At 43.7% G+C, this 24,593-nt stretch overlaps 1 protein-coding gene across 2 annotated transcripts in view; it reads left to right on the forward strand.

Annotated features, from left to right (window-relative positions):
- kif3a (kinesin family member 3A) overlaps window positions 1-24,593 on the forward strand; it is a 91,446-nt gene that overhangs the window by 51,174 nt on the left and 15,679 nt on the right. Inside the window, exons 10-12 of one of the 2 annotated variants that reach the window (XM_078551099.1) lie at window positions 5,252-5,404; window positions 14,866-15,046; window positions 24,434-24,544. In XM_078551099.1, the coding sequence (XP_078407225.1) occupies window positions 5,252-5,404; window positions 14,866-15,046; window positions 24,434-24,544 (445 nt within the window). Of the gene's footprint in view, window positions 1-5,247; window positions 5,405-14,865; window positions 15,047-24,433; window positions 24,545-24,593 lie in introns of both variants that reach the window. The other variant, XM_078551100.1, reaches the window with a different exon arrangement.

Here is a 24,593-nt window from a genome sequence, read left to right on the forward strand (position 1 = left end):
AAGATGAAACCTGGGATCTAGTTTCATTTTTTTAATGGGGAGGGCAGGTCTAAAGCTCTGTTTGTATACCTGCATTTATGATAAGAATTTTTGACTCTTGTTAAAGCCAACAAGAATAGACACTCACTCTCTCTCACTCACTCACTCTCTCCCTCTTTCTCTCCCCCTCTCTCCCTCTCTCTCTCTCCCTCTCTCTCTCTCCCTCCCGCTTTCTCTCTCTCCCGCTCTCTCCCGCTCTCTCTCCCGCTCTCTCTCCCGCTCTCTCCCGCTCTCTCTCCCGCTCTCTCTCCCGCTCTCTCTCCCGCTCTCTCTCCCGCTCTCTCTCCCGCTCTCTCTCCCGCTCTCTCTCCCGCTCTCTCTCTCTCTCTCTCCCGCTCTCTCTCTCTCTCTCTCTCCCGCTCTCTCTCTCTCTCTCTCCCGCTCTCTCTCTCTCTCTCTCCCGCTCTCTCTCTCTCTCTCTCCCGCTCTCTCTCTCTCCCGCTCTCTCTCTCTCTCTCCCGCTCTCTCTCTCTCTCTCTCCCGCTCTCTCTCTCTCTCTCCCGCTCTCTCTCTCTCTCTCCCGCTCTCTCTCTCTCTCTCCCGCTCTCTCTCTCTCTCTCCCGCTCTCTCTCTCTCTCCCGCTCTCTCTCTCTCTCCCGCTCTCTCTCTCTCTCCCGCTCTCTCTCTCTCCCGCTCTCTCTCTCTCTCCCGCTCTCTCTCTCTCTCCCGCTCTCTCTCTCTCTCCCGCTCTCTCTCTCTCTCCCGCTCTCTCTCTCTCTCTCCCGCTCTCTCTCTCTCTCTCCCGCTCTCTCTCTCTCTCTCTCCCGCTCTCTCTCTCTCTCTCCCGCTCTCTCTCTCTCTCTCCCGCTCTCTCTCCCGCTCTCACTCTCTCTCCCGCTCTCTCTCTCTCTCTCCCTCTCCTGCTCTCTCTCTCTCCCGCTCTCTCTCTCTCCCGCTCTCTCTCTCTCCCGCTCTCTCTCTCTCTCCCTCTCTCCCGCTCTCCCGCTCTCTCTCTCTCTCCCTCTCTCCCGCTCTCTCTCTCTCTCCCGCTCTCTCTCTCTCTCTCTCCCGCTCTCTCTCTCTCTCCCGCTCTCTCTCTCCCGCTCTCTCTCTCTCCCGCTCTCTCTCTCTCCCGCTCTCTCTCTCTCCCGCTCTCTCTCTCTCCCGCTCTCTCTCTCTCCCGCTCTCTCTCTCTCCCGCTCTCTCTCTCTCCCGCTCTCTCTCTCTCCCGCGCTCTCTCTCCCGCTCGCTCTCTCTCCCGCTCGCTCTCTCTCCCGCTCGCTCTCTCTCCCGCTCGCTCTCTCTCTCCCGCTCTCTCTCTCTCCCGCTCTCTCTCTCTCCCGCTCTCTCTCTCTCCCGCTCTCTCTCGCTCTCTCTTGCTCTCGCTCGCTCGCTCTCGCTCTGTCTCGCTCTGTCTCGCTCTGTCTCGCTCTGTCTCGCTCTCTCTCGCTCTCTCTCGCTCTCTCTCGCTCTCTCTCGCTCTCTCTCGCTCTCTCTCGCTCTCTCTCGCTCTCGCTCGCTCTCGCTCGCTCTCGCTCGCGCTCGCTCTCGCGCTCGCTCTCGCGCTCGCTCTCGCGCTCGCTCTCGCTCTCTCTTGCTCTCTCTCTCTCTTGCGCACACTCGTTGTTCTTAAGGAGAAGCAGTTTGAGTTCAGTTGGAAGCAGCTGCCAGAGAGGCAGATAGCAAGTCCCAAACTGAAGTTGAAGCCAGGATTCCAGAGAGACTGGATACTCTGAGAGGGAACTGCAAAGAGAGCAGATTTCCCAAAAGAACTGGAAGGCCCTAAGGCCAAGGGGTGAGACAGAGGAAAAGTCCCAAGAAGACCTTCTAGTCAAAGGAAGAACGGGAGTCTGGAAAAGGTCCTGTTCTGTGGAAGTGACAGAGCAGAGGGGAATGCTCCAAACTTAAAGGGAGAAAGCTGCAGGACACAGTTTTAAAGTAACATAGGCTTGGGAGAAGCCGGAAGTTCCAAACTCTTTACTATGGGCACGTGAAATGGTGGTGTTCTGTTAGCATAGCTGAATCAGTGAGAGAGTGTGGTGGAAAAAAGCTTGAATGCATGTGGTGATCCAGGGGAGAGGAACATCAGAAACTCTGGAGGTGGTCCCATGCAGAAGGCATCTGAGATAAAGCGTTGGTTCGGGAGAAGATTCCAAAGCAAGTTCTTGGAGAGTGGAGATTGGAAACCCTCATGTGAAAGATGAAGTTCAGTGAGTCTGATTGGCTCAGTGTGACAAGCAGCTGGGGGGAGTTGAGGAGAGATCTGTAGCATATGTCTGTTGTGGCATCTGTCACTTGGTTTTAGAGTGTGGTGTGGATGACCACAGGTCACCCATTGGTTTACATGGACTGTGTACTTACTGTGAACATTAAAGTATAAGGTAGCTTTTATAACTTGTGTTATCCTTACAAATCTTTATATATCTGTAAAGGTATAGTTGTGGGTGAAGACGTATTATAATATAGTTCATCTTTTCTCATTTAATAAATGTTTTATTCTTTTGTTAAAAGTTCATCAGCTGACTCCTGTGACTCTGTTCAGTAGCCACTCTCCACATAGCTAAACAAAAAATAAAAGTTAGGATCTATCAAGCTGTGTTCCACCCTGGGATTTTGCTTGTCCAGTAGTAACATCAGCTGGGATCATAACATGACAACTGATTTTTTATTTGCAGGTATTTTAAAGCTGATTTCAAATCCTAAAGCTGCCATAGTGGAATTTGGACTCCTGTTCTATTAATCCAGCCCTCTGGATTACTTGTCCAGTAACATAACCACTATGCTGTCATACCTTTTGTGTTTACGTATGTCAATTCTTGTATAATGCTTAGTATCTAACTGTAAAGGAGAATTGACGCTATGCTCTGGGGAATGAAGAGAAGTCGATCTGTGGAATTTAAATGAGGCTAAGGAGTTAAAATAGCTCTGACCTTAATTTTGGAACAGTGGGCAAGTTTCTGTTGCTCACGTGCCAAAAACTGGGCCAGGGGTTAAATTTGGGCTGGAGGTTTGCATTTTAGTCTACAATTCTTTACGGGATGTTATGGATTGCTTAAGCAAATTTTGAGAGAACTATAGTTCAAAATAAATTCTGTTTCATTGAATTATCTTGAGTCCCTTATGATAGTATCTGCTTTTTTAAAATTGCTAATCTATCTTTTGTGATTGGTTTAGTTTGTTTCTGGGTAAGAATTGTGAAACACAATATCTGTATTAACCATTTGTTTGTTTTTCATTTTAGTGTCAGCCTTCACTTAAACTTTCAATGCTGTGACTGCCTGAAATGCAGAAAATAATGATCTAATCTGTTTCTCTTTTTTCTCCCCGTATTTACATGCTGCCTACCTGTGGCTTGCTAACTCAAGATCAAACAGGTTTGTGGGCTCAATTTTTTTATTTTCATTTTCAGTGGAGTTTTTTTCTTTTATATATATTTTTCTGTAAGGGTGGTAGTTTGTGCAAGATCTGAACTTGGTGCCATTAAAAGGGATATGTTATTGCATGTTATTACAACATGTTTTACTTTTTTAATAACCTATAGAAAGATGAAATGAATGAAAGAATAAAAGCGATATCAAAATAGTATCAAAGGGAATTAAGAGTTTGGCACCGTGGAGAGAGAGCAAGTTTTAGACCCAAAACACAGGAGCCAGGAGAAGTAGGATTATGTCCATGGTACTGGTTCCTCATGGGCTCCTTATTTTAAATTTAAAAGGAAATACTTTGTAATATTGTTTATCTAATAATCAGTTTATTTTCTGTTTTATAGTAATCATGTTTTGATGTAAAATATTACAAGACACAATCCAGAAAATAGATCAGTGGTTATATCAAAACAGATCCATTATCTTGAAAGCAGATTCATTTTTTCATGAATAATGTTCTTTCTAAAAACTTTGGGATGCCTAGAATTTCATCTTCTAAAATGAAGGGGAGTAGAAATCCAAAATGGTGTGGTATGGTGGTGAACAAATTGTAGTTGTAATATGACTGAGCAATTAACGCAATATAACCTATGACTCTGATTTGTTCTAATCTGAACAAGAACAACCTAGGTCAAAACTTGATTATAGTTCACCCAATAGGAATCTAATTTCTAGTTTATTGAAGGAACAGGTTTATCAAAATTTGGAAAGAACATGGTATCAGTGAACAAAAACAGAATTACCTGGAAAAACTCAGCAAGTCTGGCAGCATCGGTGGAGAAGAAATCAGTTAACGTTTCGAGTCCTCATGACCCTTCAGTATCATAGTATCAATGAATGTAGTTAGCTACTACACCTATGATCTAATTGAATGGTGCAGTAGATTCAAGGGGCTGAATGGCCTCCTCCTGTTCCTATGTTTTTAGTGCAAGGCCACTTGTAGCATTATTTGAAAGTCTTGCAGTTAGTGCACCTGTAATGTATGGGGAAATTATTAACGAGTTTCAAAATCTCACACATCCAGAGTGCATGTCAGTTTGTTTGTACTTGATTAGCTCAAATAACCATTATCTGTTAAATTAATAATGCTGATTCATTACAGTGCAAAATATTAAGGAAAACAACCAGTTGGAAACTGTCCATAACAAGCTAATTAAATTAATATTTTTCTGATATCTTTGAACAGCTGTTTTATTTTCTCAGCTTGCCAACCTACTACACCTTTTAAAAATAGAATTCATATCATTTTACACAAAGCAGCTTAAAATAATTTCCAAAAGATGTTTGAATGTACCTAGAAAAGTTTTGCTGTTGGAATTCAATCAAATATCTTTTTTTAACCAGTGGCCTAACCCATCTTGGGAGTTGCTGCTTTCTGGAGTCTGTGTTCTTTCACTGGCTTTTTCTTAATGTTCTTTTAGTGTCTCTGCGTGGATGATATTGGTGTCCTGCAGTGAGCTATTCTAGCTCCTTCACATTAAATGTCGTTCTTTAATCGAGACTGTTCCTTGGTGTTAACTGACCCAGTCATGTGTGCTGCTCAGACAGCTGAGCACTTCTATCTTGGCATGATATAGCCTTACCTTAAGTGCCCCAGCTGCTCCAACCTTTCCTTGACAGCCTAGAATATCCAGGTACAAAAATAATCAACAGACAGCTCTTTCCTATCATGGAAAATGCATAACTGAAATTTGGTGTTCATTTTGAAACAAAATAAAGTTATCAGTATTGCTTATATTTATGCTTAATCAAATTATAGTTGTATTAATCAAGGTCACTCGACTGACAAAATGTAAATATGTGATCTGCTCAATGAGATAAAAGTTTTTTTTTCCCATTAAAGGAAGAAAGAAAGTATCTCCTGAAAAGATGGCAGAAATGCAGGCAAAAATTGATGAAGAGAGAAAAGTCCTTGAAGCCAAACTTGACATGGAGGAGGAAGAAAGAAACAAAGCCAGAGCAGAACTAGAGAAGAGAGAAAAAGACCTGCTGAAAGCACAGTAAGCAGAAGAATGTAGAAGTTCAATGAATGAATGAATGGTTTTGAGATTCAAGTCACTAAAGTTACTAAAATATATTAATGCAAGCCAATGCTTCACTCAAAATAAAAAATATAACAGAATTGGGTTTATTTTCATTGGAAAAAAGAACAGAAGTGGATGTGGTCCACACCATTGACTTGATTCTTCACTAATCAATCCATAGTCTTTACTTACTCACTTTAATGAACAGAAATTCATGGACTGGCAAGCAGAGAATGTCTTGACGTTCTGTACAGCATGAATGTATGCAAGTTTTAAACTCAAGATGTGAGACTATAAGTGTGTATCAAATTGGCCAGTTTTATGATGGAGAATGTTTGATAGATGAGCTTCCATCAGATCTTTTATTTTAAAAGGTGCTGCGTGTGTATCTGTATTTAAGATTGGGTCGTATAATGCTCCATGGATCATGGGGTTTCCTTCTTCTGAATGTGGCAACAGGCTGGAATTGAATAATTTTAGGTTGATATCTTTAAGGAGTAATAATTACATAGGGCAGAATTTTGCCGTTGGCGAGCAGGGGGCGGGGGCCGCTCATCAACGCGTAAAATGATGTGGAACCCCCGACGTCATCCCCCCACCATTTAAATTTTCAGGAAGGCAGGGGCGCAGCAAAATCAGCTGCGGGCCAGCTGACCTGTCAATGGCCAATTGAGGCCATTGACAGGATCACTTAAACAATTAAAGGACCTGCCCGTCCAACCTTAAGGTTGGCGGGCAGGCCAGGAGCCCCGGCGGCGAATAGAGAAAACATGAAACCTCATCCAGCGGCGGGATGAGGTTTCATGCAGGGTTTTAAAAATTTTAATAAAGGTATTCTGTAAATTATGAACATGTCCCATCTCATGTGACATTGTCACATGAGGGGGACATGATAGGGAATTTTCTTTTCTATTTTTAATATTTTTCAAAGTGGAAGCGATCTCCCTGATGCTGCACTTAACCTCAGGGAGTTGTGTGCTCTTTTGTGTGCATGCGTGAAAGAGTGCACTCTCGATTTCAGGGAATCCCCCTGCCCGCACAGGAAACGCATAGTGCTTCCTGCTGGACGTCACGCTGGGTGGGCCTTAATTGGCCCGCCCACATAAAATGGCGGTGCAGCACGCTTCGCTGGCAGGAATCGGCTCCCTGCCCGTCATAGATTGGGTCGAGCCCACTCGCCCAACAGGCAGAAAATTCTGCTCATAATCTAAAGAAAACTGCCCTAGCTAGCAAATCAATATTCATTCACATATATACATATGTAATTAATGTGCTGAGTACTGATTTTAAAAGTAACGGTTAGACAAACAGCACGCAATATTATTTATATGCAAATTGGCAGCAAATTCTGGCAAGCACACATGGGCAGTTAAACAGAAAAATCCTGAAGTTGCTGCCTGTGATGCACTGCCCCTTTGTAAGCTGCGTGAAAATTGCATCTCGCCATTCAAATGTAGTGAACTTTAAGTTCCCATGCTGCTGTTCTAGACACAGGTGAAAGCCTCCACAGAAAGTTAGGCCTTGTCCATTCTGGTGTGACGACTCTTTTAACACTATGGGATGTCCTAATTAGTGGCAAACAACCTCTCTGGCACTGAAAATTAACTTTCACATGTGGGAGTCTCATACCTTCAGCTTTTGTTGGAGATTAGCAAAAATGTAAATACATTATTTTTTACTCTTTCTTCCTGTCTTTTCTCTCTCAACCCCATATTTCTCTTTTTACTATTTCGCTTCCTTAATCTGATTTGACATTGAATTCACTGTTGTAGCTTACCACTTTCTGGCTAAGACACTGCGCTGCTCATTAACAATTCTTCAATCTGATTGATTGAAAAGATGCATATCTTACCCTGTTTGTACAGGTCGAGATGCTCTAAAAAGTGCACTGCACTATTTAAATATTTGGCTGGCTGCAACTTGCTGTTCAAAAGGCTGCAAAAAGTCAATGGGCAAGTGAAAGTCTAACAAAAGGCTGCTGCTGTTTGTCCTTCACTCATGGCAAAATCTGCCTCAGTATATAATTATCTGCTTTTGTAATTTGCTTTTGGAGAATTGTCAGCATTCACCATCATAACCCTATGAAACTGGCAGCAACTTCTGACAGTTGTGCAGTGAAACACAAAAATCTAGAATTTGCTATCGCTGAACCCCTGACCCTCCACACAGTGCAAGGCTGAAGGCCCTGCAGACAGCAATCTTGGGAAATCACTGAATTGACCATTTTATAGTGTAATATCATTAAGTAGATTAATGTTTTTTTTAGTGAGCTGTAACTGGATTTTTAATGGTGCACTAAGACATAACTATTGCAGAATAACCTTTCCTGCCCTGGAAGTTATATAATATCAATTTTGTCATGATAATTCTATAATTTTTTTTAGTCTCTTTATAATAATTCAGTTTCTAATGTGTATGTCCCAATCTTCATTTTGCTGTATGTAAAATTTAATTTAGTGTGAAGGATAATCAACTCGTTTCACTTTGTGGTTTGCAGTCTGTGAGAATTCTTCATTGTGATTGGCTGCCTAGCTTGCTTGATATTCACTGTGCTGACAGACTAGAAATTCCCTTGACTTTACACCAGATTCAAATTAATATTGGGAAAGATGAAATCCATGCCTCAGAGATCACTAGATCTTTGTGGGCAGCTTTCTTTGAAATCAGTGGCGAATGCTGTCACTTTGCCGCTGACCATAAAATCTAGGCCATGGTATCACATTGTTTATATAGGAGAGTGAGTTCATGATCTAAATAATTTTTCTGCATTCAGAGGCTTGTGTGCGCTATCGGGACACAATGTTGTTCCCATCCACCTAATGACTCCTTCTAGGTGATGAAGCTTGTGGATTTGTGCGGCACCTCTCAAAGAAGCCTTGGTGAGTTTTGATGATAGGTTATCTATGTTTGTTTCCACAGATGCTGCTTGTCCTGAGTATTACCAGCATTTTCTGGTTTTATCTCAGATTTCCAGCACCTGCAGTATTTTTCCTTGGCATACAGTGGTGTCTACTGGGGTCAATGTTAATGGACCTCTAGCATTTTCCCAATGACAGATGTTAGGCTGACTGGCCTATAGTTTCCTGCTTTTTGTCTCCCTCCCTTCTTGAACAGGGGTGTCACATTAGTGGTTTTCCAATCCGCTGGGACCCTCCCGGAATCCAGTGAGTTCTGGAATATTTCAACCAATGCCTCCATTATTTCTGCAGCCACTTCGTTTAAAACCCTTGGATGCAGGTCATCAGGTCCTGGTGACTTGCCTGCCTTTAGTCCCATAGTTTGTCAAATATTTTGTCCCTCATGACAGAGACTGCTACAAGATCTTTCCTCCCTTTAGCTCCTTGCATATCTGATATCTTTGGGATGTTTATAGTGTTCTCCACTGTGAAGACTGATGCAAAATATTGGTTTAAATTATCTGCCAGTTCCCTGTTTCCCATTATCAATTCTCCAGTCGCATCCTCCAAGGGTCCCAAGCTCACTTTAGCCACTCTTTTTTTATATACCCGTAAAAACTTTTGCTGTTTGGTTCTATATTTCTTGCCAATTTACTTTCATAATCAATTTTCTCCCTCTTTGTTAGCTTTTTAGTCATCCACTGCTGGATCCTAAAAAAATTCCTAATCCTCTGGTCTACCTCTAGTTTTCATCACTTTGTATGCCTTTTGATTGGATACTCTCCTTGACCACCTCTGTTAACCATGGGTGGTTCATCCTTCTCAACGAGTCCTTCTTTTTGATCGGGATACATTTTTGCTGAATGTTATGCAATATCTGTTTAAATGTCTGCCACAGCTCACCCACTGACCTTCCCCTTAGTCTATTTTCCCAGCCCTTTAGACAACTCTTTCTTCATACCTCTGTAATTGCCCTTATTTAAGTTGAGGACTCTGGTTTGAGACTCGAGTTGCTCACCCTCAAACTGAATCTGAAATTCTACCATATATTGATCACTACCCTCCAGAGGATCCTTAACTACGAAATCTCTTATTAATCTCACCTCATTACACATTACTAGATCTAAAATAACCAGTTCCTGGGTAGCTTCTACAATGTATTGCTCTAAGAAACAATCCCTGATGCCCTCTACAAACTCGTCTTCCATGTTACCCCTGCCAATTTGATTTGTCCAGTCAATATGCAGACTAAAATCACCCAAGACAATTGTAACACCCTTCTTTCACACCTCCATTGTTTCCCGATTTATACTTCGTCCTGCAGTGAAGCAACTCTTTGGGGGCTTATAGACCACTCCCACCTGTGACTTCTTCCCCTTGCTGTTCCTTATTTCCACCCAAACTGATTCCACAACACGATCTATTGCACCTATATAACTACTCACCTCCGCACTGATACCTTCCTTTATTAACAAAGCTACCCCACCTGATTTTCATTTTTGCCTATTTTTCCAGAATGTCAAATGCCCTTGAATATTAAGTTCCCAGCCTTGGTCACCCTGCAACCACGTCTCTGTAATAGCTATCAAGTCATATTCATTTATTTTTATTTGTGCCACCAACTCATCTATCTTGTTACAAATGCTTCATGTATTCGGATAAAGAGCCTTAAGCTTTGACTTTTTACCATTATTACTCATTCTGGTTCTAATTTTTGCTATGCTCTTCTGATTATATTTTCTGCCTCTTCCTGTCACACTTTGATTATCATTCGCCTCTTCACTACCCTGCACCTCTGCTCTCTCGTTTCTTTTTGATTTTTTAAACTTCGCTTCAGTTGAACCTTTCTCCCCCCACCGCCCACTAATTAGTTTAAAGTCCTATCTACAACCCTAGTTATACGATTCGTCAGGACACTGGTCCCAGCATGGTTTAAATGAAGCCTGTTCCAACAGAACAGCTCTCTCCTCCCCCAGTACTGGTACCAGTGCCCCATGAATCGGAACCCATTTCTCCCACACTAATCTTTGAGCCACGCATTTACCTCTCTGATTTTATTCACTTTACGCCAATTTGCATGTGGCTCAAGTAGTAATCTGGAGATTATTACCTTTGTGGTTCTGCTTTTTAATTTAGCCCCAAGCTGCTCATAGTCCCTCGGAAGAACCTTTTTCCTAGTCCTACCTATGTCGTTGGTGCCTACGTGGACACGACACCTGGATGCTTCCCCTTCCATTCCATGTTCCTCTCCAGACCAGAAGAGATGTCCTTAACCTTGGCACTAGGTAGGCAACACAGCCTTCGGGACTCTGCCTTTGCTGCAGAGAACAGTATATGTTTGCCTTACTATGCCAACCCCTATTACTACTACATTTCTCTTGTGTCCCCCGACTTGAATGGCACTCTGTACCACGGTGCTGTAGTCAGTTTGCTCATCCTCCCTGCAGTCTGTGCCCTTGTCCACGCCAGGAGCAAGAACCTCATACCTATTGGACAAGGGCAGTGGCTGAGGCTCCTCCAAAATGAAATTCTGGATGCCCATACCTGCCTCACTGGCAGTCACACCCTCCTGTCCCTGACCATGGTCCAAATTTGATGTGATTAATCTAAGGGGTGTGACTGTCTCCTGAAACAGTGTCCAAAAACTGTCCCCCTCCCTGATGTGTCGCAGTGTCCGCAGCTTGGACCCCAGCTTATCAACGCTGAGCCAAAGTTCCTCGAACAGCCAACACTTGCTGCAGATGTGGTCACGGTGGATTGCACTGGTGTCCACCAGCTCCCACATAGTACAGCTGCACACATCGTCTCCCAGCCATCTCTATTCTATTTAATTAATTAATTTGGATGTTAAATATTTTATAAGTGAATTTCTTAACTGTACTCTTGAGCTGTAATAACGTCTCCTGATTTAAACCACTTGCCAATCAAAAGAGACATGGAAGAGATACCCGCCAATCACCTTCCTGTTTTCTTTTGACATCACATTTTGGCTCTGACAGGTAGAAACAGGTTGAAGGGGCTCTCTGCCGCTGGTTTTTAACACTGCCCTTCTCACGCAGGTCCGCTTTCTGTGTGCACTATGTTAGGCTGTTTCTTGACTGGTCTGTATGACAGCTCTACCAGCGTTGGAACAAGTCTTTGCATATCAGTGAGGAGGACTTTGCGGTGGCCACTATGCTAGGTTTATCTTTGCTATGTTGGATGAGCAGATTGATGCCAGTTGGACTGTCCAATTTTATTCTTGTTTCTCATGGCGATTTAACCTATCTGAGTTGCTTGCTCAGCCATTTTTTGAAAATCAACCAAATTACTTTGTGTCTGGTGTCACAAATAGGCCAGACTTGATTAGGACAGCAGATTTCTTTCCCTAAACGATGTTAGTGAACCAGATGAGTTTTTAATGATGATCTGGCAGTTTAATGATCACTATTAGCTTTTCATCCCAGATTTATTTAATCAACTAAATTTAAACTTCTCTTGGTGGGTTTTGAGCTCATGGGCAGAATATTATGTTTGACATGCAGGCGCGTGCCCGACACGCCCGAGTGTAAAATGGCACGCAATGCGTGTGTCCGAATGTCATTGTGCACTCGCGCAATATTTCATTCGGGGCGCACGCTGGAGTTGGCTGCACACCCGCGATAATTAAAAGGCCTATTAAAGCCATTAACAAGCTAATTAAATTCAAATCTATGCTGCCCGTCCGACCTTATGGTTGGCGGGCAGGTGACAAGGCCAAGCGGCCTTTACATTTTTTAGGAAACTTCATCCACAAGCGGGATGAGGTTTCCTAAAGCAAATAAACATTAAGTAAAAACTTTATTTTGGAATTAAAAACATGTCCCATCTCATGTGACAGAGTTACATGAGGGGGCATGTTTTATTAAAATTTTATTGTCTTTATTAATTTTTTAAAAAACCACTTCAATCTCCCTGAGGCAGCTCCGTGCCTCAGAGAAATTGAAGCGCTTTTTCTCGCGCATGCGCGAACTGCGCACTAGGCCTGGCTCTCTCTCCTCCCCCTGCCTGCACAGGCAGTGCTGAGTGCTGCTGCTCGCGTTTCAAGCTGGGCAGGCCTTAATTGGCCCGCCCACATGAAATCTCAGTGCAGAGCCAATCGCGGTCGGCTCCCTGACCACCCCCGCCAAGGGCAAAATCCTGCCCCCTGTTTCTGGATTACTAGTTTAATGGCATAATCACTGTGCTATTACACCCAGCACATTGACATGTATTCGTCGATAGGTATTTTAACTTGTAGTTAAGTTTATGACCTCTAGTAGTGAAGTCTGAGGTCTTATGTTCTATTATGTTTCCTGCCAACAATTTTTTGATAAAATTAGTCAAATTTTTATGACATTGTATCCTGCCAAGACCAAGTATTGTCTTCAGGTGAAGCGAGGTTAAACATTGGAGGCTTGCTTCCATCCTTATTTTAAATTTGCATATAAAATACAAGGGCTGAATACAGTATTTTGAATTTATATTGCTCATAAGCAGCAAGACCTACCCTAATTTGGGAAACAGGTAGAGTTGATTGGAGGTGAGAGTTTCTCTGGATTACAGGTTGGGGAACTGAGAGATGCAGAATAAAAGCGTGACAGCAGCACCACTGAAAGAGGGAAATGTATTGACAGTAGTTAGCTTACACTGACAATGTTGATTATAAATTTTGACATAGGAATGTGTGGTGGATGAAGTTGATGAAACACGTACACAGGTGCAAGATTTATGTGCAGAGATGTTTTCTTGAGTACTCAATTTCATGGTTACATTGTTCAAATCTTGAACTACTTTTCTTTAAAGTACGCTTTAAGTATCTCAACTGTCGAATTTTACTTGCACATGTGGGGAAGTTATCAGTACAGAATAGAGCTTCCTTAAACATTCCATAAAACTATGTTTAGTTAAAGTGTATTATACTTGTCTTCTGTATCAGTTTTGTTGCTGTTATTGTTTTTGAGGTATTACAATACCTAATTATGCCCACCAGATGTAGCTAGCATGCCAGTGATGGGAAGATTCAGGTTTTGTCCGCAATGCAATTGCAAAGAATTCAAAGAATTACACCCTTCTAGCCCTTCCATTGCAATTATACTCCTATTTCTCCTCCTGTCCCTTAACTGTTATCTTGCTGCTCAACACACTGGCTGGAATTTTGTCAGCGCGGTGAGGACTCCAATGACTGGCCCAAACGCTGGGGAAACCCTGCCTTGGCAGCTTGTAGGACCACTGGCCACGTTTTTCGGCTGTCCGGCAGCTAATTAGTTACTGTTGAGGCTCCTGTCCCTTTGAAAAATGCCCACCCCCTAGAGCTGCTAGCTAATCAGAGGGCCAGCAACTCAGTAATCTCAGCAGCATTGTCCAAAATGGTGGCCGCTGCTGGCAACTCACACGAGAGGATGCCATGGGAGCAGGTGTCCCTCCCAACCAGGTAAGTGGAGTCTTGGGTGGTGGGACCAGTTGGACAGGTCCTAGTGAAGGTGAGGTGTGGTGGTTGGTGAAGGTGGGGTGGGGGAAGGGTTGTGAGGCCCTCAATTGGCCATGGAGTGCATGTTGGGAAGCCGCCAGGGTTCATCAGGCGGCCTCCTGTCATAGGGCCTGGCTATCAGTGGTGTTAGGAAGAAGCCATTGACTGGCCATTTAAGTGGCTAAATTGGCCTCTGGACAGGAAGGTCATTCTCCACCTTCCCCACAGCTGGTAAAATGCCATGGCTGGAAGAGGACCACAGGAACTCCAACCCGCACCTTCCCTCAACATTTTACGGGCCCCCACGCCACCTCACTGGTAACATCCAGCCCATTATCTTTATTGGGCACATTGGGGCCATAGTGGAGTTATTTTCAAATTACTACATTGGTTAGTTGCTAGGACATTATCTCAAATGAGTTAAAACTTTACTGTGAGCAAATGCAAGTGACTCCTCTGCATAGCTATGTTACCTGCAACAAGATATTTTAAGTTGTCTCTCTTTTAATAGACAATTTATATTTAGCTAGATTATGAACATAGAAACATGCAGTTACATGAACAAAATGGCATGGTATCAGAGCTCCTTAAAACCCTGCATAGTGTGATGTGCCAATAAGCCATTCAAAAGATTTTGTAAGAGGTGTTACAAAAAGTGTGTTCTTTAAAAATGTTTTTGCTTATATAAAAAAATTACTCTAGCGATTGGAAGGTTGTGCCAAGATGTAATTTCCTAATGAGAAATTTTGAATATGATTATCATGAGCTATTTTTTGAGGGCCCTTTAAGATATTTTGGTCAGTGTAATTTTCCTGGTAATATTTGCCGTTCTTAATCTGCTTCTGTCCCTCTGTGGAAACTGCTTGCACTTATTGACCAAAGTTAACAAGTCCAAAATCACAGATCAACCTGAATCGCACTGGTCCAAAGTCCAACGCTACTTTGATTTTCTTTTCGGTAACTTGTGTTATTCTTAATGATTTATATTTTTTACTCTCATTGAAGGGAATTTACATCTTAATGTTTGATAAAATAAAAGTGTGTAACGGGATCCATTCACTGGAATTCTTAAGGCAGGAGCATCAGACCTTGTTGGAAAAATTGTCAGCTCTAGAGAAGAAGGTGATTGTGGGAGGAGTGGATCTTCTGGCCAAAGCTGAAGAGCAAGAAAGACTACTGGATGAGTCAAATTGTGAGCTAGAGGCACGCCGGAATCGTGCAGAGCAACTTCGGAAAGAGCTGGAGGAAAAAGAGGTAATGCAATTTCTATTCTAATGTATTTTACGCCACAAAATTGAAACACTGCCTCGCTTAGTCTTGCTGTTATTTTTTCTCTTATTCATTCATGGGACGTGGGTGTTACTGGCTAGGCCAGCATTTATTGCCCATCCCTAAATGCCCTTGAGAAGGTGGTGCTGTGCTGCCTTCTTGTTCCGCTGCAGTCCATGTGGTATAGGTCCATTCGCAGTGCTGTTATTGGTGGGGGAAGGGGGAGAGTTCCAGGATTTGGACCCAGTGACAGTGAAAGAACAGCCATATACTTCCAAGTCAGGATGGTGAGTGGCTTGGAGGGGAACTTCCAGGTGGTGGTGTTCCCATGTGTCTAATGCCCTTGTCCTTCTAGATGGTAGTGGTCATGGGTTTGGAAGTTGCTGCCTAAGGAGGCTTGGTGAGTTCCTGCAGCGCATCTTGTAGATAGTACACACTGCTGCCACTGTGTGTCCGTGGTGGAGGGAGTAAATGTTTGTGGATGGGATGCCAATCAAGCAGGCTGCCTTTTCCTGAATGGTGTCAAAGTTCTTGAGTGTTGTTGGAGCTGTACTCATCCAGGCAAATGGAGAGTATTCCATCACACTGCTGCCTTGTGTCTTGCAGATGGTGGACAGACTTTGGGGAGTCAGGGGGTGAGTTACCTGCCACAGGATTCCTAACCTATGACCTGCTCTTGTAGCTACAGTATTTATATTGTCATGACCACAGATCATAGCCCCGAATTACATATGGGCATATTGAACTTTTAAGTAAGACATCTGTTTTTTAAAAAAGGACCTACAAGCAAGAACTGGCTGGGACTGTAAAGTAACCACTTGCTTGAAAATTCCTATGTGGATTACACTTGACCAACTAGTCCAGAGAATGGAATGTCACACTTAAAAAGATATCAATGCCTACTTCAGACAGAGACACTTCAAAGGAAAGGTGCAGTGCAAAAACTGAACTGCAATCGCCTGTGGCTGTGGAAGTAACGAAGTCTGATTACCATCTCAGCAGGAACCATCTCCTGTGAGTTATAACCCAGGCTGTGGACATGATGTGAGTTGAAAAGAAAGCAGAAGTGGGCGAAAGACGTTTTTTTTCCCTTCCAGGAATACACAAAAAAAAGGTTAAAAATCCAACTGGAACCCTGGTTCTGTGTGCTAGTTTTGGTGTTCCAGGCCTGGTGTGCGAGGGTGTGCTGTGAAGGTCACAGCTGAATAACATCAACTAGGCGTTCCTGCATTTGCAGGTAAAAAGTTTCTCTCTGATTGCTGGAAGCAAGTCACAAGTCAGCACAACCACAGTCGAAAAGGAAACAGGACAACTCCTTTCAGCTAACCTGCAGAACCAGGAATCTCCAAACCGACTGCTCAACTGCCCAAAGTCAGCTCTACTGGAATCATCCAACTTAATGGCTGCAATGTTATATCATCTATTCCTCATGGACCAGCCAAAGATTAATTCATATATATTTTTAACTTTTATTTCTGGACTTACTTCTCATTTCTAATCTGTGTATGCGTGTTGCGTTTTTATTATTTTTTTCCTCACGTTTTAGTAACTAATAAACTCTCTCTTTCTTTAACTCAAAAAAAGCCTGGCTAAGTTGGCTCCTTTTAAAACATATATACATCTGGACTAGGAAAAGGTGTCCACGAGGGAAGGGATGCTTTTTAAATTAACCTTGTTTCAACCAACCGAGTGGGTTGAATAAAGAAGGGGAGCCATTTCATCCCTCCTCCACCCGGGAGCATAACAATTTGGGGTGCCTCATCATGGATCATAACAAATTGGCCCGGGGGTCGGTCGTAACAATATGGTTAGTTCAGTTCAGTTTCTGCTCAATGCTAACCCCCAGCATGTTGATAGTCGGGGATTCAATGATGGTATTGCAATTGAATGTCATGGGGTGATGGTTAGATTCTCTCATGTTGGAGATAATTGTTGCCCTGCACTTGTGTGGCGCAAATGTTACTTGCCACTTGTCAGCCCAAACCTGGACATTGTCCAGGTCTTGCTGCATATGGACATGGACTGCTTCAGTATCTGAGGAGTTGCGAATGTGCGGAGCATTGTGCAATCATCAGTGAACATCCCCACTCCTGACCTTATGATAGAAGGAAGATCATTGATAAAGCAGCGGAAGATGGTTAGACCTGAGGAACTTCTGCAGTGATGTCCTGGAACCGAGATGATTGACCTACAACAACCACAACCATCTTCCGTTGTGATAGGTATGACTCCAACCAATGGAGAGTTTTCCCACTAATTCCCATTGACTCCAGTTTTGTTATGGCTCCTCGATGCTACACTCGGTCAAATGCAGCCAGATGTCAAGGGCAGTCACTCTCACCTCAGGAGTTCAACTCTTTTGTCCATGTTTGAACCAATGTTGTAATGAGCTCAGGAACTGAGAGACCTTGGGGTAACCCAAGCTGAGCGTCAGTGTGCAGACTATTGCTAAGCAAGTGCTGCTTGATAGCACTGTTGATGACTCCCTGAATCACTTTACTGATGGACCGGTGATTGGCCAGATTCGATTTGTCCTGCCTTTTGTATACAGGGCAATTTTCCACATTGCCAAGTAGATGCCAGTGTTGTAGCTGTACTGGAACAGCTTGGCTAGGGGCGCAGCAAGTTCTAGAGCACAAGTCTTTAGTACTATTGCTGGAATATTGCCAGGGCCCATAGCCTTTGCAGCATCCTGTGCCTTCAGCCACATGCATGAATCCCAAAAAGCTAGCATACAAGTTCAGCAGGTAATAGGTAAGGCAAAAGGAATTTTGACCTTTATTTCAAAGGGAATGGGGTATAAAAATAGGGAAGTCTTGCCAAAACTAAACAAGGCGCTAGTTAGACCACACCTAGAATACTATGAACAGTTTTGGTCCCCTTATCTAAGAAAATACTGGCATTGGAGGCAGTCCAGAGAAGGTTCACTAGGTTGATCCCGGGTATGGAGGGATTTCTTATGAGGAGAAGTTCAATAGGTTGGGCCAATACTCATTGGAGTTTAGAAGAATGAGAGGCGACCTTATTGAAATAAATAAGATTCTTAGGGGGCTTGACAGGGTAGATGCTGAGAGGTTGTTTCCCCTTGTGCGAGAGTCTAGGCATAATCTCAGAGTAAGGGGGTGCCCATTTAAAACAGAGATGAGGAGGAATTTCTTCTCTGAGGGTAGTCAATCTGTGGAATTCTTTATTGCAGAGGGCTGTAGAGGCTGGGTTGTTAGGTATATTCAAGGCTGAGAGAGACAGATTTTTAATCAGTAAAGAAATCAAGAGTTATGGGGAAATGGCAGGAAAGTGGAAATGAGGATCATCAGATCAGCCATGATCTCATTGAATGGCGGAGCAGAGTGGATGGGCTGAATGGCTTACTTCTGCTCCCACGTGTTACGGTCTTATGGCTTCTTGATATCTTGTGGAGTGAATCGAATTGGCTGAAGACTAGAATCTATGATGCTGGGGAACTCCGGAGGAGGCCGAGATGGATCATCCAGTTGACACTTCTGGCTGAAGCCTGTTGCAAATGCTTCAGCCTTGTCTTTTGCACTGATGTGCAGGGCTCCCCCAGCATTGAGGATGGGGATATTTGGGGAGCCACCTCCTCCAGTGAATTATTTAATTGTCCACCATTCACAGCTGGATGTGGCTTCAGAGCTTAGATTAGATCCATTGGTTGTAGAATTGCTCAGCTCTGTCTGTCACTTGTGTTATGTTCCAAGCTGATGTTACTACTGGACAAGCCAGATCTCAGGGTGGAACCCGGCTTGATAGATCCTAATTTTTATTTTTGTTTTGAAACGTGAAGGGTGGCTACTGAACAGTCTTGGGAGTTAGCTGATGAACTTTTAAGAAAAGAATAAAACATTTATTAAACAAGAAAAGATGAACTATATTACAATACTCCTTCACCCACAACTATATCTTCGCAGATTCGTAATGATAACGCAAGTAACAAAAGCTATCTCATACTCTCATGTTCACCATAACTACATAGTCCATGTAAATCAATTGGTGACCTGTGGTCAGGCACACTATACTCTGAAACCAAGTAACAAATGGCACCCCAAACGGATGCTATGGACTTCTGATCAACTCCCTCCAGATGCTTTTCACCCCGTGAGCCAACCAGTGTCATTGAATTCCACCTTTCACATGGAGGTTTCTGATCTCCTCTCTCCGCTTTGGAATCTTCTCCCAAACCATGCTTTCTCTTGGACGCCTTTCATAAGGGTTTACTTCCAGGGTTTCGAAGTGTCCTTTTGATGTTCCTCTGTGCTGGATCATCAGGTGCATTCTAGTTTCATTCCACACACTCTCTCTCAGACTCAACCGTGCCAACAGAACACCACTGCTTCATGTGCCCAAGGTAAAGAGTGACTGACCTTCGGCTGTCTCCTTGGATCTTCTGGCTTCTTGCAAGCCTATTTTGCTTTAAGTCTGCATCCTGCAGCTTCCTCCCTTTTAAGCTTGGAGCCTTCCTGTCTGCTCCTTACTTTCACTTCCACTGAACAGGATCTTGTTCCAAATTCCTGTCCTTGTCCTTTGAGTTAACTTAAAGGGCTTCTTTGAGCCTTTCTCTTTTTCTTTTTGGACCTGCTCCCTGCATTCCCTCTTGAGGTCCAGAACTCACTTGACATTCACTGTTACTTTCACTTTAGATCAACTATCCAAGGTTCTCAGACTTATTTTCCTCAGCAATCTGCCAATATGTCAGCTAGACAGAGGCTTAAAGTGCTTCCTCCATCTTAGAGCATAATCACCAACTGAACTCAAATTGCTTTCAGTTTCTCCATCTCTGTGGGGGCCTCCTGTTGCTAGGCATCAGCCTTTTTTTCTACCTTGTGTTTGTTTTAACTCCCCTTCAAGAGTCATAAAACCTCCTTATAATGCAGGCATTTATTAAAGTGTAACTAAAACTCAAGTTTCCCCCTTTCTTAACACACCAATCCAGAAACAGAAATCAAACTTAGACTCAAAGCTAAAATTTATTCCTAACACCCACAAATACAAATATAACTTACTTAAACTATCTCTAGTTCTTAACACTTGTGTGCCAAACAGCCTCAGCAGCTAGTAATCCTGTGTAGTAGTTTTACCAGGTTGACAGCTCATTTTTATGTCTGCTTGGTGCTGCTCCTGGCATGCCTTCCTGCACTCATTGAACCAGGATTGACCCTGTGGCTTGGTGGTAATGGTGGAGTGGGGGATATGGCTGGCCATGAGGTTACAGATTGTGGTTGAGTACAATTCTGCTGGCTGCCGATAGCCCACAGCACCTCATGGTTGCCCAACCTTGAGTTGCTAGAAACAATAACTCTTCTGAAGAAGAGTTATATGGTCTCGAAACATTAACTCTGCCTTTCTCTCCACAGATGCTGTCAGACCTGCTGAGTTTTATTTTTTGTTTTTGTTTCAGATTTCTAGCATCCACAGTATTTTGCTTTTATCTTGAGTTGCTAGATCTGTTTGAAATCTATCCCATTTAGCATGGCCACTTAACATGATGGAGGGTGTCCTCAATGTGAAGATGGCACTTCACCTCCACAAGGACTATGCGGTGGTCACTCCTAATGATACTGTCATGGGCAGATGCATCTGCGGCAGGCAGGTTGGTGAGGATGAGTTTGAGTATGTTTTTCCCTCTTGCTGGTTCCCTCACCACCTGCCGCAGACCTAGTCTAGCAGCTATGTCCTTTAGGATAAAAACAAAAAGCTAAAAGCTACTGTGGATGCTGGAAATCCAAAACAAAAACAGAATTACCTGGAAAAACTCAGCAGGTCTGGCAGCATCGGTGGAGAAGAAATCAGTTAACGTTTCGAGTCCTCATGACCCTTCGACAGAACTGAGTATAGTTAGGAGAAAGGTGAAATATAAGCTGGTCTAAGGTGGGGGGGCGGGGGGAGAGAGAAGTTGAGGGTGGGGTGATTGTGGAGATAAGCAAGCAGTGATAGGAGCAGATAATCAAAAGATGTCACAGATGTCTGTGACATCTTTTGATTATCTGCTCCTATCACTGCTTGCTTATCTCCACAATCACCCCACCCTCAACTTCTCTCTCCCCCCGCCCCCCCACCTTAGACCAGCTTATATTTCACCTTTCTCCTAACTATACTCAGTTCTGCCGAAGGGTCATGAGGACTTGAAACGTTAACTGATTTCTTCTCCACCGATGCTGCCAGACCTGCTGAGTTTTTCCAGGTAATTCTGTTTTTGTTTTATGTCCTTTAGGACTTGGCCAGCTCAGTCTGTAGTGGTGCTACCAAGTCACTCTTGCTGATTGACATGGGAGTCCCCCACCCAGAGTACATTCTGCACCCTTGCCACCCCCAGTGCTTTCTCCAAGTGGTGTTCAACATGGAGGAGTACTGATTCATCAGCTGAGGGGGTGTGGTATGTTGTAATCGGGAGGTTTCCTTTTACATGACCTGAAGCCATGAGACCTCGAATGGTCTGGAGTCGATGTTGAGAACTCCCAGGGCAACTCCCTCCTGACCGTATACCACTGTGCTGCCACCTCTGCTGGGTTTGCCCTGCAGGTGGGACAGGGCATACCCGCGGATGGTGATAGTGGTGTCTGGGATACTATCTGTAAGGTATGATTCCATGAGTATGACTAGGTTAGGCTGATGCTTGACTAGTCTGTGGACAGCTCTCCCAATTTTGACACTAGCCCCCACAGGTTTGTAAGGAGGACTTTGCAGGGTTGACAAGGCTGAGCTTACCATTGTCGTTTTCGATGCCTTGGTCGATGCCGGGTGGTCCATCCAGTTTCATTTATTTCAGACTTTTTAGTGGTTTGATACAATTGAGTGGCAAGCTAGGCCATTTCAGAGCGCATTTAAGAGTCAACCACATTGCTGTGAATCTGGAGTCAAATGTAGGCCAGATCAAATAAGGATGGCAGACTTCTTGCCCAAAAAGGACATGAGTGAACCGGAAGGGTTTTTACAACAATCGACAATGGTTTCATGGCCATCATTAAGCTTTTAATTCCAGATTTTTTTATTGACTTCAAATTCCACCATCTGTCGTTGTGTTAATCGATCCCTGGTCCCCAGACCATTACGCTGGGTCTCTGAATTACTAATCCTGTGACAATACCACTACGCCACGGCCTGCCCAAGAGGGCACCTGTGCCCCCTTTCGCCCACGCCCCACTGGACCCCGCCGTGGTTATCCGACCGTTACAAGCCTTTAAAACTCCGGCTTTGTGTCACTTAAACCCTACTTTTTGATTTACCTCTTGTTTCAGTTTTGGTGGGGTCCTATGTTTTAGATCAGGCTTGTCCAACAGTTGTGCAGGGGGGCCAACATTTCAATTTTTTTTCTCACTCAGAGGCCAATGAGCAAATTTCGGAAGGATTAAGTTTGGCACAACATTAAACATGAATTTCAAAAGAAAGCTACCAAATGAAAAGAAACAACTTGGAAAAAAAATGTCAAAGCAATAAATTGATGATTTTTAAATGAGTTCTAAATAAAGGTGCCCATCAGAGTGTGATTGTGTGTGTCTGTGTAACTGGCTCACTCCAGTCTCTGGGAGCTCACTTACCCACTGTGAGAATGGGTGAGTGTGTGTGTGTGTGTAGGTGGGGGCTGGTGGTGAGGGTGAATGAGAGTGAGCCAGACTGTCAGTCTGTCTGTCTCTCTCTCTCTCGCACGCACTCACTCACTCACGCACACGCATGTATTCCCCACACGCACACACGCCTGCACTACACCCCCCACCCACCCACCTGCGCACACCTTCCCGTCCAGGCATGCCTGCGCTCACCTTTCCTAACTGCGCATTCTTGGAGCAGTCAGTCCTGTATTTCGATGGGTAAAACAATACACATTAGGTCTGTCAGGTATTTGGCTTTGTAAAATGGTACACATTAGGTCTGTTGGGTATCTGGATTGGATATTTAGTGAAAATGTTGTCAGTAATCCATATGGATGGGTGCTCAACTCTCCAGTTTTCCCTAAGACAAATTGGATCATGCTGTAATAGACAATCCTAGTTGACCAACCACTTACTGCATGGCTCAGGGACATTGTGTGTAAATCAGCCTCACTCACTCACCCAGCTTCCAACTCAGTGTGGGGGCTACGATGAGATGGGAAGAGAGACCTGGAGCCATGCTTGAGGCCTAGCGGTGCCCAAACGTGGGGGAGAGTCAGGGGAGCCAAGGCCCCGCATGCCTCTTAGTCTCTTCCTGTTCCTGCCCCTCCTGAAATCCTCTCCTTTTCCCTCCACGTACTCGCAGCTGCAGGTGTACGCTCCTTCTCCAATCACAGGCTGTTTCTTTTCCATGTTTGTTGCTGATAGGCTCACCAGTGAGCCTATCAGCAGCAAACGCAGGAGAGGAATGGCTGGTAATTGGAGGAGCAGTCCCTTCTAGAAATCTTCAACTTCATCTACCCGTCTTACCAGCATTTTGAACAGTGGCTCCGGGGCAACAGGGAGGCTTCACGGGCCGCAATGTGGACTGTGGGCCAGGTGTTGGACAAGCCTGTTTTCGACCTTAGCCGTTTTGTTCAGCTTCCCTAATTTAAAAGGACAAGATTCAAGGTTGTAGGACAATCATTTTGCTGTGCAATCTGGATGAATAAACAACATTGGGGTATCTAGATTTCAGCAACTTTTTTTAACATTAGAGAAGCATGTACATTCAGAACAGTAAAACGGTCAATATATTTGATATTGAAAATAATTAAGGTGCAACCACTGACTCCATGTACATAGGGTCACTTCTTTAGCAAAGCTCCACACTGACTCAGACCATCTGCTCCCACCAAATCCTGCTTGCCTATCTTGCTCTGTCTTACCCTTGCTGACCTACATGTTAAATTCTCTTCATGTTTAAATACTTTCAGGTCTCTTATTTCTGTAACCTCAAACTCTACGAATCCCTAGAATTTTCTGTTCCTCTGACTCCGGGCTCTTGTGCAACTCCCCTCTCTTTAATTAACTGTTTGCCATCTGGACCACTTGCTCTAAATTCCTTCAGTAAGCCTCTTCACCACCTCCTCCTGCTTTCCCACCATCCTTAAAACTTACCTTTTTAATTGCCTTTTGATCACCTCAACTATTACGTTGTTTGTGTGTCTGTGTATATGCAAGTAGCCTCACCTGTCATCATGCTGCAATTATATTGGCTCAGATAAGTTAGTATCATTAGAAAGTCTCTTATATACTTATTGTAGGATAACCATAAATGGATAACCATAAATTTTCTTTGTTCGCAAGAATTACGCTGCAATGTTCCTGCTTGTAGCACGGTTTATAGGGGTAGGGTTATCCTGAAAAGGTGTTGCATCCATATATGTTGGTACTGGCCTCCCTTAAAAATAAATTGATATCCCTTTGTGGTCTTTTTTTCAATAAATAGCAAGAACGTTTGGACATTGAGGAGAAGTATACCAGTTTGCAGGAGGAGGCCCAGGGCAAGACGAAGAAACTGAAGAAAGTTTGGACAATGCTTATGGCTGCAAAATCTGAGGTGAGAAGGCAGGCACATTTATGGAGAAGCTTTTAGGCTATTTTCCTTG

Source organism: Cetorhinus maximus, chromosome 10, assembly GCF_964194155.1.
Source record: "Cetorhinus maximus chromosome 10, sCetMax3.hap1.1, whole genome shotgun sequence".
Classification (NCBI taxonomy): domain Eukaryota; kingdom Metazoa; phylum Chordata; class Chondrichthyes; order Lamniformes; family Cetorhinidae; genus Cetorhinus; species Cetorhinus maximus.